This window comes from Ammodytes marinus, assembly GCF_949987685.1.
Source record: "Ammodytes marinus genome assembly, chromosome: 5".
Lineage (NCBI taxonomy): Eukaryota > Metazoa > Chordata > Actinopteri > Uranoscopiformes > Ammodytidae > Ammodytes > Ammodytes marinus.
Window position 1 is genome coordinate 12,033,868 of NC_137234.1, and position 19,406 is coordinate 12,053,273.

General features: G+C 42.0%; 1 protein-coding gene across 1 annotated transcript in view; it reads right to left on the reverse strand.

The window, feature by feature from the left end:
- LOC307250853 (cGMP-inhibited 3',5'-cyclic phosphodiesterase 3A-like) overlaps window positions 1-9,788 on the reverse strand; it is a 69,972-nt gene extending 60,184 nt beyond the window's left edge. The window contains exon 1 of the mRNA XM_080028108.1: window positions 8,261-9,788. Coding sequence (XP_079884234.1) covers window positions 8,261-9,181 — 921 coding nt within the window. The 5' untranslated portion in view covers window positions 9,182-9,788. The remainder of the gene's footprint in view (window positions 1-8,260) is intronic.
- Window positions 9,789-19,406: the final 9,618 nt, after the last annotated feature.

Here is a 19,406-nt window from a genome sequence, read left to right on the forward strand (position 1 = left end):
TGCTCAACCTGCACATTCCAGTTCATTTAGCGCCGGGGCAGGCACAGGAATGTCCCCTCATGTAAGGGATCACTGTCTTAAGGTGGGCTCCTCGTGTGATTGAAAAGGCCCTTCAGGAGGATAAATTTCGAGATGAAAGCCCAACGAGTTGCGTTTCAGTCCTCCAAAGTGATGACCTGTCGTACCGGATACGTAGCGGCACCTATTAACCTGCCCATCCTCTAAAGAACGCAAACACCGCTTCCAAATTGCACACACATGTTCTTGTTTCACACAGCTGTAGAACCGAAAGCACCTAGTATCAAACACTGTCAAATACTAGCAGCAAAAACAAAATGCACAACATTTTCCAAATTTCAGACTTTATTTTATTAAGGGACATTTCATGTCTTAAGACAGTAAACATTAGGCTTATTCTTTTGAATAAAAAATAAATATTAAACTGTCCGTCCTTTAAAAGAGGAAAATAATTGCTTGATGCATTGCTCAATAATGTTTTTTGGGATCTTTGGACGAAAAATATGTCAAAAGCAATTATGATTTTTATTAAAATCAATGGTAGGCAGTATTACATTTGTGCAAATCTCTAGTGTGGCTACTTAAAATGCACACAATATGTTAGAGCTTAGATGGCTACAGTCCCACTAAGAAATGTATACATGTTTACACACATACAAAATCCTTTCTGGATTCTACTTGACCAAACAACAAATATTGCCCTGTTGCCATTACAATCTTCTGCACTGCAATCACCTCTATGAGTTTGAGATGTATTTATGTATACAGGCAAGAGGTGCCAGAACATAGTTTAATGAGACGGCCGAGGTCAGCACAGTTTGGGGACACAACGTTTGACAAGCTCCACTCCTCTGGTGTGGCTCATTCCTGGCAGTGATGTGAGCAGTAGGAGGAAATACCCTGGTGCCCACTGCCCACCTTACCCATCGAAAAAAGTTCACAATTAACATAACCATAATTTGAAGCTGGAATAAGCAGTTCTGTAACTGTAACTAAAAGTTCTTGGATAAATTGTAACTAAAACTCCAACTTTTTGGAGCCATTTCCCAGGCTCCCTGTCTGTCTCCTCCTGTTTGCTGGGATTTGTAGTTTACGTGTTATTAAAGTAATTTACTTTTATCAACAGTAGACAGAACTGTGTGTAGTCATTTCATACTTGAAAATATATTTTCAAATGCCAAATGTTTGCACTCTCTATCTCTCTTGCTTTGCCTCACACACACACACACACACACACACACACACACACACACACACACACACGCACACACACACACACACACACACACACACACACACACACACACACACACACAGTCATGCACACTCTCACACACACAAAAAAACACACACACACACACACACACACACACACACACACACACACGTACTGTACGCATACACAAATTTGTGCCAGGAACATTTTGTTCACCTCCATCACTGAAATAGTTGGTCTCTTATAGTAACACAGAAAACTTGTGACATAATTGCCTTCGTCTAGAACAGACAGTGGAAGACGAAAGTACAGCGTGTAATCTACCCCTTCAATACGCACGGATATACCCGTAATTTGCTTCAGATTGATTCAGACCATTCTATTCAAATGTGAGGCAGTTATTAGGATCCCGAGGTGTTAATATGTGTGTGCTGTGTGTCGGGACTGCAGGCCTGGGTCTGTCTAGCAGTTCCAGCTGCGTTGGGTTGCGTCTGTGGTTTGAGGCCCTCCGTGTTTCTCCGAGCGGATTCAACCTCTCAGCCTGCAGCAGCTGGCAGCCATCAAGCTGCTGGCAACACGCAACACACACACACACACACACACACACACACACACACACACACACACACACACACACACACACGCACACACACTTCCATAATTTCCATGGTAATCAGTAGGGAGCCAGATCGTTGGTCGTTCCAGTGGTATAGGGCAGAGAGGGAAGAGAGGTAGGACCTTTGGTTTGGTTGGCTTAGGTGATCACAGACATAGGGCAAGAATCAGGATATGAGCTACTCCTGTCGCTGTAAATAAAGGTAATGAAATAATTGGACACAGATGGGTGAGCCATGTAATGTAGGGTTTAAAGGATAATTCCGTTTTACTACAACGTGGGTCTTATTTTCATAGTTCAATCTTTGCTATCGGGGAATAATGACGTTGTTCTCACCTAGTTCATTGCAAAGATCTAGAAACCAAAAAGGTTGAAATGTGGCAATCAAGTTTGAACAGAAACAGTTCTACATTTTGGAAAATACTGTCACTCTCTCTCCATTTTAATCGCTTCCAAGCTTGCAAAGAGTTAGGAGAGTTAGATGGGATTGCTATATTATGAGGCTACAGCTAGCAGCTGATTAGTTTAGCTTAAAGGTGAAGTAAGCGGTTTATTTATATTAATAGAAGTGTTAAATTTCTCTTTATTCATACAGTAATCACTTACACGATGTGCGCGTTTCATAAAGCCAATCTCTTAGTCAGCTGCTCTACTTGTAATAAACAATTAAACTTTATGTAGTATCCCGAAATATTATCCAATCACAAGAGAGAACGCTACAAACCGACACCCGTCCGCACCCGTCTCACTCATGGTCTCACTGCCGGTGGACGCCAGAGCGACACATGGGTGAATGTTTATGCGCATACAATGGCGGAGCAGGTAAAAAATCCTGTTTTGATGGTTTTTATCATGTTTTATCACACTTATGGATCTGAGATGATGCTAGATAACTTGCTGCTCGAAGACCGCAGTGCATTAATGTGGTGACGTAGGGACGAGCGAGGGGACTGCTAACTGCAGTAACTGATAGGAAGTTAGCTAAAAGAACCATTCCGCTTACAGCTCCTTTAACTTAAACATTGAAGCAAGGAGAAACAGCTGACGTGTCTCCGTCCAGAGGTAAATAAAATAAAATAAAATAAAATAAAATAAAATAAAATAAAATAAAATAAAATAAAATAAAATAAAATAAAATAAAATAAAATAAAATAAAATAAAATAAAATAAAATAAAATAAAATAAAATAAAATAAAATAAAATAAAATAAAATAAAATAAAATAAAATAAAATAAAGATCCGACCAAGAACCTCATCAATTAACATATTGTACTTTTCTATGCCATGGCAGGACAGAGCCAGGCTAGCTGTCTCCCTATTGCCAAGCTTGGCTGCTGGCTGTAGCTTCATTTGAACATTAACGCTATAGCCATGAGATTTATATTAAACCTCACATCTAGCTCTCTGCAGGACAAAATGACCATATTTCACAAAATGTCAAACTCTTCATGTTAACAACCCCAAAGGTCAGTGAGTTTTTTGCAAGAGAAGACAAATGCTCATGATATAATTTTGACCCAGCTGTTGAATGTAAACATTCATGAGAGTAACTTTAGTAAGTCAGACAGAGTAGCTCTACAACGCATTTGTGTAATGTTCCTTTGTAAAGAGGGATATTTAGCAGCATTTGAAGTGCAGTCACTTTTGCTTTTAATATCGCAAAATATAATCTGGCTAAACTGTTGGTTTGTTTACAGCGGTGTAATTGACTGTGTATGTCTTGCCCTGTCATACTTTGTTGTAGTGGTGTTACCAAATCATAATAATCGCTTTAGTGAGTACAATGTTAGCAAAACAGATTGAAATGATCGGCAACACAGTGAAAACAAGACTGAGATTTTAATAAACCCAAATTCTCCTTCAAACAGCTGGGAGCTGGCTATCGCAACACTTCTGAATCTGTTTGGTGAGACAAAAAGAAAAGAAAAAGAAAATTGGGCAAGAAGCTCTTGTTATGCCGCCACAGACCAAAGCCCGGTGTAATGTGGCTTCATGCTGGCAGCCAACATGGCAGAGGTAACACATACAAATCTGGAGCACAAGCACGCCTCAAGTTGCTACACTGCATCAGTCAAATGCAAGACTCTTCCAACCATTCAGGGGGGTAAGAGTAAGTCTGCTGTTTTGCCTGGCTACTAAACAAAACCTCAAATGACCTACTTTCCTTTCTACCCCTCCACCCTGCCTCCTCACACACGCACAGCGCAGCTAATACACTGGGACTGAATGGGGATAGAACGTGTGAAGTGGATCACCCAATCACAAGACACGCAAACTCCAATATCCGCTTCCTTTCCAAATGCAGGGGGGGGGGGGGGGGGGGTGCTTTGAATGAGACCGTTTCTAACCCAGAAGCCAGTCCTGTCAAATAGAAAAGGAGGAAAAACCCATCATATCCCAAGAGGGTATGTGTTTAGAATACAAACAAGCTGTTTGGGACGAGAGTGCACAGTGGCCCAGTGGTAAATCACTGCCCTACAGGCTATCAACAACCTCTTCCATCCAAAACACAATTCAATTATGGATGGTGCAGCAAAAATAGAGTAACAGGAAACATTTACAACGGCAACAGTAATTATGTTTTGGATCCCATTCCACAGGAAGTGATTACCATAGATTTCAAGAATATCTTTATCATCCAAGTTGAGGAAGAATTTCCTCCTCTGGTTGGGATAATATTTGTGTTGGTGTCAGTGAGAGGACAGAGAGCAGAGTGCTGTGAGGAGGGCCGGGGCTACTGACGCAGAAGGGAGTGGCTTCCAACGCCTCTTAAAAGAGAGTCATCAAAAAAGCAGAAGCGTCTTGCTCATGTCCACTCCTATTCCTGGCCAATCAGTTGAGCTGAAGCCCCCACTACAGCCCAAGTAGGTTTAGTTAGAAAAAAAGGAGAAATTGACGTGTGTTGGCAACATGCAGGGCAGACTGCTTGAGAGGGGAGAAAGTTCTATGACAGCGCTGATGTCTGCAGTCGGGGGAGAGCCTTGGACTCAAATTTCCTTACACGCTGTGAAAAGCGATCCACACCACAAGTCCACACCTCTTCCTCCAGTTCAATATCCCTGTCTGGAAGGCAGAAAACTGGCCTGTCACTGTGTATTAACCCAAGATGAAGGAGTGTCCCGCAGAGGCCCCCAACTAACCGCTATCAGATCAGCTGATAATTACTTTCTTTTATTACACTCCCGATGGGAAGGACGACCCTAGCGTTGCGAAATGCACCTACTTAGTGAGCTGATAGATGCCGGCCAGTTTTGCAGTCATAAGAAGGGGGAAATGGCTGTGTAAATCTACAGTTGTGCAGTACTGAAGCAATAGCCTGGGAGCATGGCTTTGGCAGAGTGGCAGACGGCAACATGGCAGCTTTAAGGCTCGTGAGGGAGAAGAGACAGAAGGATCCCTCTTTGCTCTATTTATTTTCCGAATAAACAGTTTTTACATGGTGACTATCAATCTAAAGGGCTTTTATATAAAGACTGCAGGGTCGTACGGAGAAGCTTCGTGAGAAAAACAAAGTTAAGTATCATCTGTAACCCTTCATCCGACATCAAACTATCCTTCAGACATTTAGGACACACGGCACTAATGCAAACATTGTCACATAAACAAAGTGCAGATGTAATCCTTGTCATAACACTCTTACTGATTTTTTAAAACATCGTAATTCTATTGATCACAGAAAAGGCGCAGGACTGTTGAAATGTAATCAGGCTCTTTAGGTCTTCTGAGATGGAAAATTACGGCCTAGTTGCCTATATATATTTTTTCTTCCAGGCAGACACAGTCAGACACTTTATGGTGTCTGGAATCTGTGCTGTTTTGGTCACCATGTGGTGGTTGCATTGTGACCCCCAAACGTGCGCCTGATCCCCCTTAAGGAGGCCAGAGCCCCCAGTGAGCGAGGTGATGACTAGTGTGGGTCAGCATGGGCTTGTTTACACATTACAGACCACACAGACAAGACACGGTTAAGACAGCATATGTACGCCATGTGTGTCTCAATTATAGGCAGGCCATGACTGGCTGACTGCTTAGCACCGACACCAGCGATGACTGAGAGTGATCGCTAGAATACTCCGCAGAAAAATTTCTGAAAAATATTTGTATAATTTATTATTAACTTAACCTTCACATACAAGGCAGTGAGCACTGATGTCTTTATGCCCCATAACAAAAAAACATGTAATAGAGATCTTCCCTCAGCAGGGGGCTCCAGCCTTTCTGATGTGACAGAGCAGAGGAAAGGCACAAATGCTGTAAATGTTTGCATATTTGCATGATACAGCCTACTTTGTCCGTCTGTTTTTTCCATTCTACTCAGATTTAATTGGTCCATGGTTGCAAGAAGAAGAAAAAACAGATCCTAAGGCTGACAAAAACGTGTAAATTGCTGCCGCTCCATCGTTGCGAACTGTTTACGACAAATGCCTTAATTTGTGGGCTTTCTTTTATGGTTCCCTAAGTATCAATATTGTGAATCCCTCAAAGTGATAGAGTCTGAATCCAGACATAATGGTATTCATCCTCTTTTGTTCTTTGAAATAGTGCACTGCTGCAACTGAAATGAAGTGAATTCATCGAAGCTTTGCCCATGTTCACTCTTACATAACGAAATCACTACTGTGTCAAGTGGAGAAAAAAAATATTATCATCATTTATGGGAGATTAACATCATTATTTAATGCAATAATAAAAATTACATGCACATTAATACATACTAAAGTTATCATTTGTATATATTAAGTCTGAAAAGGTGCATTTCTCTGTCCGTCATTTGCAGTATTGCTCCTTAAAATGCTGGAGAGTATAAAATAATCGGACATCCTTACACATGCCTGTTTATAGCAAATATCATAATATTCGATGTAAACGTTATAGCCATCCCTTTTTACAGCCCATCAATAATTCAGAAGCAAAGATACATCTTCACTCCATTCCTTCAGAACACCAACCACTGCATATTAGATTAATACTGATTGACACTTGTATAAGCTTCAGCTGAGACCTATATCAGAATAAAGTGTAAACAGTAAATTATCTATGAGTCTTTTCATATCTGATTGGTGAATGTACAGAGGTGTGTGTGTGTGTGTGTGTGTGTGTGTGTGTGTGTATGTGTGTGTGTGTGTGTGTGTGTGTGTGTGTGTGTGTGTGTGTGTGTGACACCACAAAGAAAAACAAACAAGCACACTACAACGCTAACTAGCCCTGAGAGCACCTTTCAAGTGGCCGGGCCGACAGAGCAGCCTCTCATCTCCCAACCTAACCACACTCACAGGTCACAACGAGAGCTTTGATCACTCCAAATGTCTGTCTCCCATCCACATGCTCTGCACGCTCATTGATTTCCCATAAGGAGCTGATATGAGTCTCCTTGCTTGAATGAAGCCCCCTTTCCCTGTCTCCGTTTAGGTATGGCTACACATGTGTATCAGTATCAGAGGAGGTTTAAAAGCCGCAGCTGCTACATTCCTGGGGTTTAAGGACAGCAAGCCCTGATAAGTGATGAGGAGCAAGTTGTATTAAAGTCCAGGGGAAAAAAATATAAAAATGCATTTTTGTCAGTTCAGTGGCAGCGGTACAGAGATCAGCTGGGGAAAAGGTTTGACATAAATAATTAGGGCCGAGATGAATCACTGACATTGTGTCCTCAGCTTCCCTTTTCTCATCCGCACTTGAAAGCTGTTTAGAAAATTGCATCCCTTAAGCAAACAAAGTACCAACATTTCCAGTTTATTTTCAAATAACAGAAGACAGCTACACTCGCAACTACACTGTCTATTTCTACATTAATTAAATCATCCACTTGGTCTGTCAGATGCAAGGTCTTCAAGAGGAAAATGTGGCTTAAATTATAATTTGACAGACGATAGCTGTGATTTTTTAATTAAAAGTAAAACAAATGTGTAATTTGTTTAAAGTAGATGTTGGCCTGCCAATGGCTTGAAATTGCTACAAAATTTGACAATATATCAGTCCACAAAATTCACAAAAAACAAAGATCAAAGCACATCCAAGTGCCAAGCAATATCCACACTGCATTGCAAAACAGGGTGATAACATTTAAGCACACAATAATAATAATGATGATAATAATAGTACTGATAATGTATTATTATTGCTGTTGCTATTGTCATTGTTGTGTGTTACACGACAGATGACAGGCATGACAAACATGACCTTTTCAAAAAACTCTGTAACCCTCAATATTATATGCATTGCTTAACCAATACATAATAACACTAAATGAATACTAAACATACTAATGTTTGATACTAATACTAGTCATAAAAGGCCAACATGTCTTATTTTATTGCCTTTTCACTGCTCTCTTCCCTTAAACAAAAAAATCGTCACTGAGAGAAGAAAACAAGGCATAAATAGAAAAGTTGTATGGGACAGAAACTTCTTACCTGGTCCCTCTGGATGCATGGCAGAGAGGTCCGGCGATGTGACTTACTGTTGGACTGACTGTGTGCCATGTCTGAGGCTATCACAGAACTGGACCTCCTGCGCCTTTTAAATACAGGGATCTCGTCCCTGGCTCCAGTCACGGGGGTGCAGCCCTCCTTGTGTCTCCCTTGGTTGGGAAGGAGCTTGTCAGCATACCTCGCCAGCAGGATGCCCAGCACTCCGACCAGGTACGCTACGTACGGTCTCCAAGTGGCCCGTACTTTGTGCAGCGAAAAGAGTGAGATAGTCCGGACTATGCTGATGAAAACGACCACAGATATGCCCTGGTTCAGCCGTGCTACCATGAGTGCGCCGGTGGCCACGCAGGCGAGCACGACCACGGCTGCTGTCGTGAATGAAAACAGCTGCTCATCTGTCCCGTCCAGGAGAGACCAAGCTGCCGCTTCGCCCAGGTGGCACAAGGTTAAGAGGGAGAGGGCGCTCTGGATGAGAACCCCGCAGCGGATTACGTACACCCCGACCCAGAAGAAGGCACAGACGAGGGTGAACAAAGGCGAAACAACACTCCAGCAAGTTTGCAACAGCTCCGCCGCGCAGCCTGAGACGAAGTGAAGGGGAGACGATGAATGCCAGAGTCTGTTGTCAGCAGTGCTGCTGTTGGCTTCAGCTTTCCAGTCTGCACATTTGACCAACAGAGCGAGAAAAACCGAAAGCGACCCCGCACACACCGCACTCAGGAGTCTCTGGGAACTCCATATTTTGATGAACAATAGCCTCACCCACGACTCATAATAATCTCGGTCACGGCAGAGTGGGATGACACATGTTTTCACATAACCATTGCTATCCGGTGCGCTGGAGCTTTTTTCACGAGTAATGCTCTGCGCACCGGTGTTGTCCGATTGTGCAGGCATCGCCATCACTCATGGCACATATGAAGTATGAGGAAGTCTATAATGCATCTATACCACTGTGATCATGGGACGGGGCATGAGTTAGTGAACAAACAAACATGATGTATTGTACGCACAATGAAGGAGTACAGTTAATACGCACCGATGCGCCTCCATTTACGCATGGAGATGTGCAGCCACTGAAGGCATTCTCTTTGTTTTTCCAGGTGCGAATTAAGAAACTACTGCCCGAAACAGCATGAAAGGAGCCTGCATGACAGAGTAACTCATATGTTGTACAGATCTAGGGCACTGCCTTTCTGCACACACACGCGTCCTGCGCTGCCCTCCTTTGTGGAGCGCTATCTCTTGTACTTCTCTTCTCGTCGCTTTGTGCTTCCCCGACCAGGCCCGTGCAGCAGCAGTCTTTGTAAATGATCAGTGCCGTCCCAAGAGCATTCGGCGATAAAACGCGCGGTCTCTGTCCATTGTGTTGGCCACTTCCCGGCCTCTCCTGAAACGATATATGCTCCCCACTTACTTTCGAGGATAAACGCTGCTGAGGAATGTAAGCTGTTTGAGTGAGTCTCCCGTCAGGTTATTGCTCGGTGTTTTGAGCGGCAAATCCGGAGTGTTTGCCGTCAGCTCTCGAACTAGTCGCGAGTCTGAGCTCATTCACACCCCCGAGTTCCGACTCCACACAGGGAGAAAGATACTGCAGCAGCAGTGAAACCCCCAAATATTTCCTCAGCCAACCCATCAGGCGTTGTCCACACTAGATCTGACTTTTGTTTAGAATTTCTTCCCACTCTTGAATATCTTTTGAATACCTTACATATTTTGTGAAGAAAAACAAAATTAAGCAATTCGTCTTTTTTTTCTCTCTTTTACATTTTAACCTCAGCAGAAGCTATTTTTGTATAAAACGGGGTTGACCTATATTTTCCTAGTGAGCTCCTCTCTGAATGGAATAAATATGGTGCATTTAGCAGCAGACATTTCTGGCCATGTTTTATCTCAATGGGTGCATTTTGTGCAAAGTGTGGTTTTGGTGTGATATTTTTGCAAGGTTACCAAGCCAAGCCGAGGGCTTTAAACCGCTTTGACATTAATTCATTTTTTAAACAGGGGAGAAGTGTCTGGATGCTGACGACAGCACTGGGAGATTTACATGCAAACTGTTTTGCAGTCAAATCCCCAGAATAGTCCAGTAGCCCTCTAGCTTGACTCCTAATGTCAACCACTCCACCAGGTCATTGAAATATTCATCCCACTTTAAGTGTCACTCATGATGTATTGCGTCACAGTGAAAGGTTTCCATCAATGTTGCAGCATGCAGATCTTCTGTGTCCACCAAGGAGGCTTGGTGTACATCCATATGGATGTGAATGCAACACACTCATGGGATCACATCCTCACACAACACATATGAACATCTATACAGCCAAGTGAGCACCTGTAATATGTTTCATGTTTGCTGATGCACACACAAAGAAGCTGACGTACATACTGTGCATGCAGTCAGCCTGTGTCTCTTTGTTGTCTTTGTAACTCTCTCACACACAAACACACATTCTCTCTCTCTCTTTCTCTCTCTCTCTCTCTCTCTCTCTCTCTCTCTCTCTCTCTCTCTCTCTCTCTCTCTCTCTCACACACACACACACACACACACACACACACTGTTTAATGCTGTGCATTTGACCCGAAAGCTTTTCAACATCTGGTCTTCTTCTCACAGCATCTTAAAGAAGACGGAGCGTTCTAACAGACAATGCCCTGTCATGCCATGCTGTTGTTTTTTTGCATCCCCTACGCCCTTCACTAATTTATGGACATCCTGCAGCTTTCAAAACATAGACGCAGCATATTCAGCAGGGCACATGATGCCAGTGATGCTGATGTTCTTGAAATCTTGGGCTTCCCTCCCCCTCCTCAATCCTGTCTCTCTCTCTACCTGCGCTCACTCATCCCCGCGGACTGAGACAGCAGGGCAGCACAACTCTTTCTATCTATTGGTGTAGACAGATCCCTGTGTATCCCTTGTCAGTTGTGATTAGCGGGAAGCATGGGAGGAGAAGGAGCGCTAACAGGGAGCGATAGGAGCAGGAGGAGGCCAGGTCCTGTCCATCACCTCTCAGCACATGCTCACTGAGTGCCAGAAAGCCCTTTCAATGCAGTGAATCAGCTGCCGGCTCCAAGTGTGAGCAGATTTTTGTGACAACACATCTGTTTGTTTTTTTCTCCTCTTATAAGAGCCCATATAGGTAACTTTTTTTTGGAGGAGCTGAAAGAATAGTGCTACATCTGACTGGCTTATTTCATGAGTGACAGGCACAGAAATATTCCCTCTTCACAAACAGAAGACACGAATAAGACTCCTTTGTCTTTGAACTGAAGTCAGACAAAAACAAACCTTCATTTTATTAAGAGGTACTAAATCCCACTTGTGCTGTGAAAGCATTGGTCTTCTTTGTTTTTTTTTCTGAGGACAATCCACCAAATGAGGGGTAAAATGGTTGTCCAAGATAACTATATCTGCGTGTTGCAATGTAAAACAACATGCTGATTATGTCGGAAATGGAAAACAGAAGAAAAAAAACTACATTTATGCCAGATGGAGAATATCTGGACAGCACGCGCATTATCAAATGTGAAAGCCAACAGCTGTCCTTGTTTTCCTGCACACTGTCTATGGCCGGGAAGAATGAAAGTCATCACAATCTGTATCTTTCCCCCACAAAAAGCATCACTCTCTGCTTTAGTGCAGGTTTGTTCCTTTATATGACACTGAATCACAGCAGTCCTATGTTATCACTGCACACAACATTTCAGGACAAGATCAATGGGAAACTTAGTTGGTCTCTACAGGCCATTCTGAGTTGCCTTTAAGAATGTTAACGAAAGGGGAATGCACACGTAACTGTCTTACTGTGTTTGGCAATGCCACGGTTGATTGTAAAAAAGGAATCTTTTTAAGAGGATCAATTCATCAGACATCTGGTTTGGATAGTGGATGGTAGGGGAGGGAGGGATGGAAGGGGGGGGGGGGTCATCTGTAGTGACCTCGCTCAGACCTGCACTGACCCCTGGGGCTCTGGCTGATAGATCTGATGTATATTCAGGAAGTGTGAAAGGCAACTTTCCTACGGAGTTGTTTACCATTAAATCATTGCATCCCGCAGCCCTTATATTCTCTCCTCAATATGGAAATTTGATGTGATGACATGCCTCACACTTGTCACACACTTCAGGTAAATTCTGTTTGTAAAAAGCTTTCAATAATAAATATATATACATCAAGAGCAGCTGTCACACATTGAAACTAATCGCATTTTGACACAGAAAGCAGATTGAGTCTGATTATTTAGAATTATTCTAAGACACAGTGTGATCCAGAGTTAAAAGACTCAGGAACAGAAGGAAAAGGGAAGAGCGAGCAGCTGAATGGAGTGATGGAAACAAGTTTACATTGTGTTTGGCACTAGTGTGCAAAGTAAGATCCATCACAGCGTGTTTACCAGCCCTCATGGGCAACGCTCGGCTCACCGCCAAGTTTCCACTGAGGTGCTGCTGTGGACACACATACACACACATGCACAAGCACAGGCACAAGCACAATCACACACACACACACACACAGACAAATGCTACCGCCATCATATACACAGACATGCATGTGCACACTCTTCCTGACACAGTCATTTATCGGCCAGTGTGTGCAGACCATAGACTGTATATAAAAGAGGTGCAGACGAGTGCACTAAACATGCGCCTTCTAGGCTGGACACTCAATGAACCGACAAGCTTCCTTTGTCTTTAGAAACCTGGATCCGACCCGACATTGTTACCCCAACTGTAATTATTCTGTGCTATTTTCTATTAGACAATCTGGGACAAAATGGAGCAGTAACCTACAGCAGAGCCAACTGCATTATGCATGTGCCTGGGTCATGGATTTCAATATCGCCATACTGTTCCCCTCAATGTTCCATTTTAAATCGGTCACACTCCGGGGATTGATTGGCATGAGAGAGCCATAGCATTTAGATGTCTGGACACAATTTTATGAGTCCTGTATCTACTAACATAAAATGCTCAAGCCAAAGATGACGAGACAGAGCCAATCCAACCAATGAAGACTGTAACTCCCCTCTAGTTTAATGAGATACAAGAAACTGTGATAAAATAAAACTGCAACTATTAATTGATCAACAGAAGATGAATCCTTAACTGTCAATTTTGATTGTCATAGTCAATTTTAAAGCATACGGACGTTTGAGCATTTGATGGTCCCAGCTTTACTTGTCTCTGATATTAACCCTGAATATTTTTTCATTTTTTTTCCATCACCTTTCAAAGTTTTTAAATTTTTGAAACACCAAAAAATAAGGATTCAGTTCATATGGAAATCAATATGCGGATGAATGGTTGATGAAACTTATCTACTGCTTAAAGTTCACTACAGTCTAATGTTGAAGAAGACAGGTTGTGTTTGCCAGCCTCCTCCTGTGCTTGTTGGTAATTAATGCTGCTGACATGGACGACTGAAACATACTGTATCTAGGAGAAGGGTTATAACATGCAAACTAACTCGGACAAATGCACACGCATGGGTTAAGCAGATGGATTTTTCAAAAAAACAACTGCTTAACCCATGTGTGTGTGCGACTCAGGCTGACGCCAATCAAAATAAATGTTTTCAGAGATGGTAAATAGTTGTTTTGGTTTTTATATGAAATGTAATCATTTTGGAAGCTCGAGAACTGTTTAAAAAAAGGCATACAGCATTCCAAATGAAAAAGCAGATTCAAAATAATACAATAATATACTGTAATATATTTGTATAAGACTCACATAGGTGCAGGACTTTAACTTGTATAGTAGTATTTGTTCACTTTGGTTATGCTATTTTTACTCAGTCATGGATCTGAATACTTCCTGCAACACCATGCATCGCACAATTACAGTATATGTTCTGGAAAAACTCATCATATACTCTCAATTCTCTTATTAATTTAAGTAAGATGGTTTCATTTCTCTCCACCGTGCATACACAAGCAGACCATGTGCACTCTAGTCGGGCTCAGTTTTTGGAGAATGATAGGGAAGAATATTGGAATTGAATTAGGAGACGGGCATGGCGTGGGTGGGAGCACTGCGGGCAGAGAAAAAGAGAAAGTTGAAACACTGCTCTGGATGAATAATGCAATTCCAAGGTTTAAGTGGGAAAGGGAGCCACACATTTTATTGCATTCATATTCAGGGAAGTTAGAAAAGTTGCATGTATGACTTCTGAATATTTCAGATCAAAGTTTTCAAAGCTGCTTTGCCACCGCAGCCCGCTCAGGCCATGTGGCAGTTAGCTGGCGTGGGCCGTGCTGCTTGTCTTAGACACTAGATATCTGCTTGAGCCCAGAACGTTTTGCAAACCCAGGGAAACTGCAGGAACTTCTATTATATATCTCGGTCTCTCTTGTTCTGCAGAGTACAGCTTTACTTCCTAAGCCTTTCTCAAATAATGCAAAATAAAACTGTAGATCATGACTTGACACACCATGGCAGCCCAGTGTAATTGGTCTGTGTTTGTTCAAGATGTGCCAGTAAAAACACAGGCCGTCCACCTTGTGTGAGACTTGTCCAGCACACAAAAGTAAGCTTTCATATGGGCATCTGGGCCAGGCGAGAAAGGCCAAGGGAGCTGACTGCTGACTTTTATTTTTTCGACGTCAGTTTACATGTTTTCCTAAACATGAGGAATGCTGCCGGGAGCTCGGGCCCAGAAACAGATCCTTAGGCTCTATTCACTTGTCAGGGAAACAGGGGGTCATGGGTAAAGTGTTTCACGGCAACTTTCCAGTCGGGGAAAAAGGATGAGGGTAATGGACAACCTTTTCCAAAAGCATAATCACAAACAACAATCAAACGGCAGACTGTTGGGACAAACTGTGCAACTGCCGTTTTTGCCGATTTTTCTTCAACTGAAGATCACAAGGACCTTTGTGGCAAATGACAGAAACCCATGACACTAACACTGATTAAACTCTTTCCTATGCAAAATGGAAGAAGTCAAAATGCACGAATGTTAAGCTAAAAACAAGCCTGTATTTCAGGCTTTGAGCAGTTGACATTTTTTCGAGACCCATTTTTTATGGATAGATTAATCGAAGACCTGCTGAACACACAAATCTACATGCTTTTTTAAGTTCATGGTTGAAATGAGTGAAAATGACATTTCTTGATGTTGAAATATAGCATATTTATCCATTCTCAGTCCAATGTGGATGTACATATGTAAACATTCAATCAGTTATGGCTGCACTTTCAGTCAAGAAGTTATTTGAAACATTGCATGGTCAATTGTCTTTATTACAGGTTTTTCTGAGAAAATTTGAAAAATTCAACAGAGGAGCTACATTGGTTAGGTTTGAGGAAATCGAAGAAAATGTGACATTTTCTTCCCTAAGGTCAGGATTATGACAACACAATCTCATAAACCGACTAGAGCTATATTGTTTTAAGTAGTTATGATCAAAATGTGTATATCAACAATGGATCACATGGTGATTTTACTGCTTTGGTTCACTCTCCAGGTATCTCTCTATTGGTTTTGTAGTTTAGGTATTAAAACCAATATATCATCTAGAAAAAGTCTGAACTCAAGCTTTATGTAATAATTGAGTGACTTTGCAGCCTGGCAAACCACTTTCCTCTGCTGTGGTGTATTCACATACATGCTATTGGGAGATTGTGTCTGGCTGCTTAGGGAGGACTTCATTCACAGAGGAATCCTTATATACCTTATTGGTCTACCAAATGCCAGAAACACAAACAATCATCAAGGATGAAAACCTATGGAACAATTTAGGGAACCACTCAGAATCAGCCAACAGTTGTGTGCTTTGAGTAAAGCATGCAAGTCAACGTTCTTCTCCCGAGGCCAAATCCTCCAGACTTTAGTTTCTTCACCCTCATAAAAGTCTTTCTTTGAAAAGTTTTTCTGAATCACTAGTCAGGTGATTTACTGCAAAACACTATTGAGCACCGTGATTAAAAGGAGAGAATGGGATCTCAGCTCCATGTTGGCTGACCTATGGAGGGCTGGCGCTTACAAAAGCATTAAGACAAAGACAGCTGACAGGCACACTGGCACCTAAACAAAGGAAGAGACAGAGAGAAGACAGGACACCTCAGCAGACTTCCTGTCCCCAAGAAGCAGCAGAAGCAGACTCAGGCCTCATCCCGGCTCCCGTCCAATCAGCTCGCATCTCACATGGCTGGTCTTCATCTCTAGATTCTGACAGCCCCCCACCCCCCCCTCTCTGCCTGCTTTTTCCTTTCTTTTGTTTTTTTGGATTTTTTTATTTGGGACAGAGGCTTTTAAGCTGCCATGTATCCCCCGCTGTTTGTAGCGTTTATCCTGGTTGCCATCACAGAGCATGGCGCCGGCACACATCAGACTAGTTCTAGGACCAAAAGGAGAGGAGGAAGTCATCCATACAGTGTGTGGTCCCTCAACATCGAGGCCATTTAACAAAACTCTCACTCTCTGCCCTCGTTCCCTGCTCCATCAATACGATTTTTATGGGAAACACCTACACACTTGAAATCCTTAACAGAGACTTTTAAGGCAACGTTTTTTGCCTCTTAAATTGAGAATACGAAGCGTCTCCGCCCCTTTTCACTTGCCTCCCTTCATCAACCCGAGAAGGAGGGACTTCAGATCTCCCATTAAGAACAGCGCAATGACAGTTGTGTAGACTCTAAAAAGCCCTATTTAGTCTTCCAGTGGCTGTTTGACGTCATTTAATGGAGGAAAGGCTTTCTTGTGTAAACTGACAAAAATGAGAAACCCTCTCTAACAGCTTACAGTTGTCATTCGGATAAGCCTGAGCATTGTAAAAATCAGGGGGGAAATATACTTGATCCTTGCCACTCATGAGCCTCTGCAGAGTACAATATGTGCTTTATGGAACAACATTTATAAAAAAATTAAACATCATCATCATCAGCGATAAAAGAAAAAAAGAATAGATCAGCTTTGAAAATCCAGATGTGTTGCAGAACTGGACTAAAGCACTGTGGGACAAACAGATAGGGCCTCTTAGAGTTCGACCATCACGTTTGTATTTTTCGTTCATACCTCCTCCACAAGTAAAACAGCAAAGTCGGCCACTTTTGAAAATTCAATTGTTTCTATATTCCTATTTTGTGCAATCTAAGCATTACTTGCCCTGAAACCCACAAGGAGCCCCTCGGTTAAGAGGAGACATTCAAGACGTTGTGGCTACAAAGCCAAACTGATTGCAGGGACAATGCAAATACTTCTGATGTATGTCGAAGCTCTATATTGTCTGTTTTCTTACATTTCTTCTCTTCATGTTCGAGTCAAGCCAATTTTCTCTCAGTTTGTCGAGTAGTCAATCCCTAAACAGTGTTAACAAGATTTCCATGGAAATTGACACAAATATAATACAGTCAGTTAGACGCAGCTCAGCAACAGCTTTTTAATGGATTTATTTATTATTACAGCACGTTGTTGGAAATTTTTCTGACTGACATTGTTTTAAAAAGAGATTAAGAGTTGGCACAGAGAGGATGTGTGTTTAATTGACCACCAAAACCTAGATTTAACTTCTATATTTTAAGGGATTAAATTACAAATGATATATTTATTTCTTGAATCAAAAGCTTTAGTATTTGTCTTTTCCCTGTCAACGGATGATAACCTTTGTGTGACTCCTCTCTTGTTTAGGGCAAAAGAGATTTGGTATAATTTACAGAAGGCAAGCGTGCCCCAGGATACACTGAACATACCTTGTGTCAGGAGTGTTTATAAGAGCCTGGCGCATGCACAGACACTCTGTACCAACAGATCCTTCTTACCCTTTAAAGGCGAAGCCAGTGCAGATACATGTTATTGTTGAAATAATGAAGGGGTACACATGTGTTCAAGCTTGGTTCTGAGTTGCCTTTACCGGAAATAGAGGAAGAAAGTTCAGCATATTTGAAGTCCAACATCGTGAGCAAGTAAAGGTTAGAACTTTGCACTTTAAATACCACACACTTTTTCTCTCCAAATTGTATACATCACAGTCAGTAAGTGTTTCGCTTGAATTTGCGGGTCTAAGGTGAGGCAAAGGGCATGCATGGGATATGGATTCCCCTCTGTGTCTTCTCTAATCTGTGCGGACATGCTTTTGTATCGGCACCAATACATTAACAATGGCAGTCACTCTAGCCTTGATAAATAAATCAGGAAGTTTTAAGTCAAAGTCAATCTCTCTATAAATTTGTTTCAATGTTGACGAAACATTTTGCTGACTTTAGGAGTCTGGTTGTGCAACAAACCTATGTTTCTTTTTTTCTCTTTCAGAAAACTGTAACGAGTGCTACACTACAGTATAAAGTCCCGACAGGAGCCACTTTTCTCAGAAATACGGTGCGAAACATTTCTCTGTGTCTGCATTATGCACAAGTTAGCCACGCCTCAGTGGGAGCGTTCAATAATTCATATGCTAAAATGGCATATGTTTAAAAATTTAAACACCCCCTTTTGCCAGACTTGTGCACTGCACTGTTCCTCTCGCCACCCAACCAGTTTGATGTTCATGTGGGATCTGTCGAATAGCACCTTAAAAAAGACGATAGAAATGACGTGCTAGTCACACAGAAATGCCAAACATAAATCAAGGACAATATATAGAAATGGAAAACATAGCAAGCTACACATACACAATCAAATGTATTTAATTTTAATATTTAGCTTGTTCTTTTATTAATTTCTATTTGGTTCAATTCAACAAGAGGACTTTTCCATGAGACACTGGACTTTAATATATTAGGATGAAACACATTAACAGATTTAATAATTCAGATTAGACATTGTCAGATATCCAATTGCAAAAAAATAAATACTGTGTCATTTGCAGGAAAAAAAATCTAAATACTAAATGTAAAATGACCTGGAAAGATTGAATAAAATATCCTGCTGCTGAAGTGGGTCCTATCCCTGTGGTATCAGATTAAAAGGTTTAATGACTTCCAAAGGCCCAGGTCATTTCCTGTCTGTACTTCCTGGTGCTCAGACCTAATATGTGTGTTGGACTTGGACTTTCCCTGTAGCACTCCACTCTGCTTGGCCTCAACCAGACTGTTACCCTGGGGACAAGGGCCTCCGGTCTCCACGCAGTCCAAATGGTAAAAGCCAAAGACTTGGAGCTCTCAGGCAGACCAAACCATCAGGCGCTGGCTC